Genomic DNA, 7761 nt, shown 5'->3' with positions numbered 1-7761 from the left:
AATGTCCGGTAATAATGCTCATGTAGCCGTGTACCACCTCCCCAACCGCGTGGGCGAGACGGGCCAGTGCTGCGCCGGCACCGGCACCACAGCTGTAGCGCTCCAGCCCTCATTTGCCTTTTCACTGCGCTGCAGGGTTTATTTCACCCTATGACTCGTGCGTGTGAGCCCATCTGCCAGGCTGAGCACATCTGGTACCTACACCGGTAGCAGGGGGCCCCATCCCTCCCCGTGCCCTCGCTCCCCCGGAGAGCTCCGGGGAAGCGCCCAGGTTGTGCAAGGGCCACTGTAACTCTAGGTGTTCAATATGCGTTCGTAACGTAGACTGTTGATGAAATGTGACTGATACGGTTCAAATTTGTCCGGTAAAATTAATTCTTTTCAGACACCGGACCGAGTTTGACGACAGACCGTCGTCAAACTCGGTCTGGTGTCTGAAAAGGTGTAAAAAGTGCAATTGCATTCAGACACTGTAGGGGCGCCAAATACCAGAAGTTACATGATGCTCATTTAATAGCAGGCAGATACAGTTCAATAGAAGAAAGGGTCTGTCTGCCATTGCATGCAAGACAGCGTTAATGTGCAAGTGGAGTTCCAACCCCCAACGTACAATGCCCATCTTTAATGTTATAAACCACTTGCCATAACGGCGTCCTTTAGTAGGCAATGCCGTCACAGACTGTACAACAACATGACATCATTTTTAAATTAGATTGAAACCGACATTGGCAGGACAAACAGCATCCATAAATAAAACACAATTGTACACAATATACACTGATCTCATCCTTCCGTTGCAAATGAAAGCCAGCATCAGCATCTCCCTGCACTTTTTTTTTCTTTTTTTTTTCTGAAAACCCTCCTTCTCTGCAGTCCACTAGCTCTCACACACACACACACACACACACACACACACACACACACACACACATACACACACACACAGTAATGCAGAATATCCTCTCTTCATGAGCAGGTTTTTCTTGTGGCCTGTCTGCCTGCAGCCCAGCAGGGACAGGATGTTGCATCCTGGGATGCGGGGGCAGGTGCACAGGAAGTACACGGGCCCTGGTGCTCCGTGCCAACGGAGCCTACGAGACGGGCAGGGCTCCGATGTTCTGCTGTCAGACCTGAGTGTATGTTGTGTGGGGGCGGTGTGTGTGTGTGTGTGTGTCTGTGTCTGTGTGTGTGTGCGGTCGATTTCCATATTCCTGTAATTTGGCAAAACAGTTTTTGTTCACCTTCGACAAATCTCAGGGCGCCGACATGGGCCAGAAATGCCAATGGGGTTGTCATCAATGAAAATGTGTTATTGTCGACTTCACTTTATCTTAGTCCTCATCAAAAAAAGAAGAAGAAATTGTATTTTGTTCCCTTTGCTTTTTGTTCCTCAGGTGGTCTTTGTGTTTTAGCGTTTTTGAGTTCATTTGAGTCGTTTTTATGAGTCATACAAGACTCGGGAACGGCTCCTTCGTTCTTATAAATGACTCGGGATCCGCGAGTCACTCCAGCAAAACGTTTCTTCATTGGTCTCGTTCTGCAGCCAGACAGACTCACTGAGTCTTGAATCCAGCCTTTGAGTGTGCAAGCGAGAAATTCGAATCTTCGAGTCACGAGTCGCAAAACCGAAAATAACCACTGAGGATGAAATCAGGGTGGGGGGCGGGGAAGAAGACCAAGGCATTTGCCATAATTCATATTGAATGTGACATTTGTGCGCTACACCAACTGAACCAGACAAACTAATGGTACGCTCACACCGCTGGCGACGGGGGCTTCTGTGCGCCTGGCTTTTTGTGGGCGTGTCGGCTCAAAATCGACTGGCGGTCGTGTGCGCACCAAACATTTCCAACCTCTCTACCATTCCATATTTAATATACATTACATAGATAGATGGGGCCGTGTCTGCTTCTTTTTTATTAAAATGTTGGAGCCGTTTCCTGAGTAAAATAAATGACGTAAATAATCTTGCCGTTCGTCCCTTAAAATAAAGAATTGTTCTTATTGGATTTAGATAAAATGGCATGTTCCTTATTATATCGTTAGTTTAAGGGGTGTTTTTTTCCTCGTCACCGTTGACAGCGTATCTTCCCTCCTATAGGCTGTCGCCCGGCGCTCGGCGCTGTACATTTGCATAAAGCTCAGCCCCCCGCAGCTGGATGAAGCCGAGCTCCGTTTGAAATGCATCGCAGCCTGTCGCTTTGCAGCGCTCAAAAATTGAACAAATCTTTATGCCGAGTGACTCGTCAAAAAAAACAAATCCGAAAAAAGAGCCAAACTTTTCATCACTACGCTCCACGCCCCGTGGAGTCGGGATGGGGAGTGACGTGGGCAGCTTGTCGACGTGCATAACCATCAACATGGTGTGGGGGGCGTGCACCTATCTGTCCACAGGCGTGCTTGTGCTTGTACTTGTACTTGTATTTGTGTTTGTGTTTGTGCATGGCAGTATTTACCCCGTGTCGGAGCGCCCTCAGCTTTGGCCGACGTGTGTTTTCCAGGGACGCCCATTGTCCCGGGAGAGCGTGCGGCGGAGCGAGGGCAGGGTGGAGGCGAGGGTGTTATTTGTTTGCAAAGTGCAGCTCATCGCAGGGTTCACCGCGTGCCCTGGACTGACACAAAAGTAAAGGGGGCCTGAAGTGGGAGATAATGCGGCGGGGGCCCCTCGGAGGGAAAGGTTATCTAGTGTTCTCTGTCAGGACGTTTCAGGTCCCATCGGGACGCCGGGCTGTCACTAATGATGCTCTTCACTTGGCCCAAGGTCGTCCGATGGAGGGAGGCAGAACCTCGCGAGCGCTCCCGGCCCTGTCGCAGCACGCACATCGTCAAATCATCCCAACAAGTGTGCGTGGAATGACAGGTGGATTAAAATGCACACACGCGCACGTTGATACAAAATACGCGCAAACACTCCTGCTGCGTTGGGAAAAGGACAAGGGGAAATTGATGCGGACGCGCCGCAGAGTGAGGCTTCACAAAATAATTTTATGCCGCGAGGCCATCTACGCGCTTCCCCCGCCCGGCTGTATGCTGCTGTTCTTCCGCTACCAGCGGCCTCCGTGAAGCCCCGTGGGGGAGACTGGAGGGGGAGGTCCACCACCACGGCCACGGTTCATCACATGTCGTACAGACAGAACCTATACAGTCTCTCTCTCTCTCTCTCTCTCTCTCTCTCTCTCTCAGGAATATAACCAACCGGGTCGATGGAGATTGATGGTGCGCCTCTTTGTCTGCCAGGGGCTTTACCATGTTAAACGATTCTCCGCACCACGCTGCCGGGGGCACTCGATGGGATCAATGCACCCACATCCACAGACGCGGTGAGGGAGGGGGGTGGGTTACGATGGACTCCTAGCTTCAAACTTGATCTGCTTACACCCTCCCCCAGCCATCAACCTCCTCCACCTCTGGCGCCGCCTACCGCCTTTTGAGCACACGTCACGATTATCCGAGCGGATGAAGGGTGCGGGGTTCCTTATGGGAACCGGGGATTTGCTTAGTGGCGGAATTCTAAATGAACGGTTTTCATGGCCACTCCAACTTCTCAATCGATCCCTCATTCAGCAAAGGGACAGCAAAGATCTGCCATTCAAGGCCACACTGCCAGGTGTGCAGGGAACAGTCGGGGGTTGGGTGTCTGGTTGAATAGGAATCAAACCGGCGACCCCGCAGAGAACCGCTAGGTAGTTGATTCACCCGTCCAGCTGTGAGTTATTCCCTAATTCCAGTTTTGTGGTTTTCTCACCGAGGGGGGGGGGGGGGAGAGAGAGAGAGAGAGAGAGAGAGAGAGAGAGAGAGAGAGAGAGAGAGAGAGAGAGAGAGAGAGAGAGAGAGAGAGAGAGAGAGAGAGAGAGAGAGAGAGAGAGAGAGAGAGAGAGAGAGAGAGAGAGAGAGAGAGAGAGAGAGAGAGAGAGAGAGAGAGAGAGAGAGAGAGAGGCATTAATAATAATTTGACTTTAACCTTCCGCCCGACAGATACAGGTTGAAAAGTGAACGCAGCAATTTGCAACTCCAGTTAATTCCTCTGTTCCCGTTCTGTTCCTCAGTGCCGTGTGAGGAAAGTTTGTTTTACACATTATTTTTCCATTAAAATAAAAAAAAAATTAAGTACAATACTGAGTTCATTTTAGTCTTCTCTCCCCCGCCCGCCACGCTTGGTCCGACTCAGACCACCTCAGTTCTGCTCTTCAAATAATTGGTGGATTCCTGCTGAATGCTCCGGTGATTTCCGTAAGGACGGCTTTGGTCCGTTCTTACAGAATACTTATTTTGGCAGATGCAACTGTTTATATGATTCATAATCGTATCAAAAATATAAAAATAAAAATGTGATGTAACCATTTCAGCTCGTCTGGACGTCATCCCAACACCATTTTGCTCCTTTCTTTGGGGGTGGCGGCTCAAGCCTTGCAACAAATTGCAAAAATGCTGCCTGACTTGGAGCGGAATGAACAGCACGACAAATCGGTATCCAAATGTCAATACAATTTGGACGCAAATTTTGGAGCCGGGGCAACAAATTCCACTTTAAATGATTGCCTCACTCCTTGACGACGCTCCATTCAGGTACAAAGAGAGGAGAGGAAGTGAGGATGAAAGAGAGAGAAGAAAAATCCAGTGTTATTGACCAACCAAACACACTGCACAAGACAAAACGGAAGTCAATGAGTCAGTCTAAGTGTGTGTGTGGGTGGGTGTGTGGGTGGGTGGGTGGGTGGGTTGGCGCCGGTGCACACAGGAAGGGGGTGGTGGGTTGGGGGGGGTGGGGTGGATGTGATTACGGAAACTAATGAAATCAGTTACCACTCGGTGTCTGACAGCGTGTGCGCTTTTTGACGTCTCCTACCGCGCGCACACAAAAACACACACACACACACACACACACACACACACGCATCCACACACTGATTTGCTGCGCCTGCTGGACTGAAAAGGCTTCCATCAGTTTGCTGCCATCTCATCTTCCCTCCTGTGCCACTGCATCACTGGTGCAGGGTATTAGGTCTATGTTACCACTGTGTACTGCTTTCGACGTGTGTGTGTGTGTGTGTGTGTGTGTGTGTGTGTGTGTGTGTGTGTGTGTGTGTGTGTGTGTGTGTGTGTGTGTGTGTGTGTGTGTGTGTGTGTGTGTGTGTGTGTGTGTGTGGTTTGTCTTCCCTCATTACACATGCAGACCCATTCATCCCTCTGTGTGTTTTTCTGTGTGTAAGGAAGAGAGAGCGTGAGTGTCCACAACTACCTCTGACTTTTTGTGTGGGTGGGTGGGTGTGTTTAAGGGTGTGTGAAGATGTGTCCATCATATACCGAAGCCCGGGGGGAGGTCTGTCCGAAGTACTTAGAGCCGATAATACTTAGGGCCCGAGGGCTGGGGGCCGGGTCAGTGACAGCTGAATGATGCGTCTAAGTAGAGGGCCCCTGGGCCTTTATCTGGACACACACACACACACACACACACACACACCCACACACACACACACACACACACACACTTGTGTTACTGTTGTGACGTGTCGCCCAATGTTGGCCGACAGGAAAGGGACACAATAGAGGAAGTAGAGGAGGAAGCAACAGGCTTAGCTGGGCTTATAATGATGTCGTGGGAACAGTAGTCATTGATTGTTGTAGACACACACACACACACACACACACACACACACACACACACACACACACACGTATCTATAGTCTACCTACCTTCGTCCCTCTTTGACCTCCTGCACAGATATTCATCTCTGTTATCCATCTCCCTCTGTTCACCTTCCGTTCAGAGACTCAAGGTCGTTTGTCTTGGTTTTATTTTGTGCTCGGTGCAGCATTACATCAAAACAAATGTATTTACCTTTCCCTTAACTTTCCACTCACCTTTACGGTTGCTGATTAGCACGCTGTTACTGCAAATACACTGGTATTACACTATACATGTATGTATAGTGTATAGTCTATTGTATGTATGTATGTATGTGCGTATTGAAATATATATATATATATATATATATATATATATATATATATATATATATAATGTATATATAATGTATATGTATGTGTATATATCTGTGTGTATATATGTATATATATATGTGTGCGTGTATATATATGTGTATATATGTATGTGTGTATATATATGTGTGTGTGTATGTGTATGTGTATATATGTGTATGTGTATATATGTATATGTATATATGTGTATATGTATATATGTATGTATATATATGTATATATGTGTGTATGTGTATATATTTATATATATATATATATATACTGTATGTACTGTATGTGTGTATGTATGTGTGTACTGTATGTGTATATATGTGTGTGTATATGTATGTATGTATGTGTGTGTGTATATATATATATATATGTATATTTATATATACACACAGATACATATACTGTATATATACATATATATATATATACAGGTACATATACTGTATATACACATATATAAAATATTATTTTTAATCTCCGTTTTTCATTTGTAAATTGTTTTGGAGCGATTATTGCCTAGAGCCAGTCCCAAAATCCCTTTATTCCCTTTGACCACCGAGGGGGAAAAACTCTGCCTTTACACCTGAGCACTTTAAGTCTTCTCTTTCATAAATAATAAATGGAGAAAAAAGGGGGGAAAATAAACCATTATAGTGAATGTGTGTGAGGGGTGAGAAGGATAAAATGTATTTTTGGAACACTGCAGGTTTTAGTGTTCAGCAGTTCATATCAAATGCTGTGTACGGGCGTGTAGAGATTGATCTACTGTGTTTTATAGACCTCCCCCTTTTTCTATTGATATTCAAGCTTCTCCTCTATTTCTCCTCTTTTATTCTTGGTTTGTACCAAAACCTGAAATCACTCTGGAACTGCTTGAAAACTCGACTTGGGAATTCGTCCAACACGATCGCGACTCTCAACTGTGTCCTTGTAATGACTTTAAAAATGATGCCCTTATACTCTGAGGAAGCAGTTGAACCAAATCCCAGGATCTTCAGCCCCGGATTTAGGAATTGATCTGTCATTGATGTACCTTTTCCTGTGTGTGTGTGTGTGTGTGCGTGCGTGCGTGTCGGCGTGTCTCTCTCTCCCAGGGCTGAAGACCTACCTGATCTCGGGGAGGAAGGTGGAGCAGCGCCCCTGCTGTACCTGCTCTCTGCTGGGGGCGGCTGCGGCCGAGCCAGGGGCATCCGCCTGCGCTATGCCCAGGGACCACACGCCCGACGGAGCCCCCCCGGTCTGCACCCTGCACCCGGACGGAGCCACAGTGAGTATTGTGATAGGAGTAGATTCAGGGAAATCCAACCCGACAGTAGGTGTCTCTCTTCTATTAGCGGAAATGTTTCTTATGCCGGCAGAATAGAATAATCCGTTACACACCCATTTGTTGAAGAACTTTGTGGTGAAATGTTTTGTTAATTGTGTGAGAAGTTTGGGGTCTCTGTCTGGAAGGTCTTTTTTTAGCTCAGTTGGTCTGGATTTCTGTCTGTCGGTAAATTAGATCTCAAAAAGTTGCAGAGGAAGGAATGCTCCTTTCATTTTTCTATATCTTGGACCTTTTTTTCCCAAACTGTTTAAGATGGTTCAAAGGACAGTGCATACCAAAGGCCCATAGACCTAATATGAATTATTGTGTCTTTGGCGTTGGTCTGCACTCTACTGAGGGCTTTCAAGTTCATTTTAATTTTGCCGTCCCAGCAGTAGGATAAAAATCTGTGCATTAAGTATTTTTCCACGTCTCTTCCTCCTGTCCTTCTTTTAGGATGTTTT

The 7761-nt window shown here is 46.9% G+C and overlaps 1 protein-coding gene across 1 annotated transcript in view; it reads left to right on the top strand.

Moving 5' to 3' along the window:
• Positions 1–7761, top strand: part of LOC307237484 (adenylate cyclase 9) — a gene marked incomplete at its 5' end in the record, with an annotated part of 39638 nt that overhangs the window by 14378 nt on the left and 17499 nt on the right. Inside the window, one exon of the mRNA XM_080010204.1 lies at positions 7086–7258. Within this exon, the coding sequence (XP_079866330.1) occupies positions 7086–7258 (173 nt within the window). The remainder of the gene's footprint in view (positions 1–7085; positions 7259–7761) is intronic.

The sequence above is a fragment of the Zeus faber genome (assembly GCF_960531495.2).
Source record: "Zeus faber genome assembly, chromosome: 11".
In the NCBI taxonomy this organism is placed as follows: Eukaryota; Metazoa; Chordata; class Actinopteri; order Zeiformes; family Zeidae; genus Zeus; species Zeus faber.
Note: the sequence above shows the minus strand (reverse complement) of the source record. Positions and strands in the feature narration are given on the sequence as shown.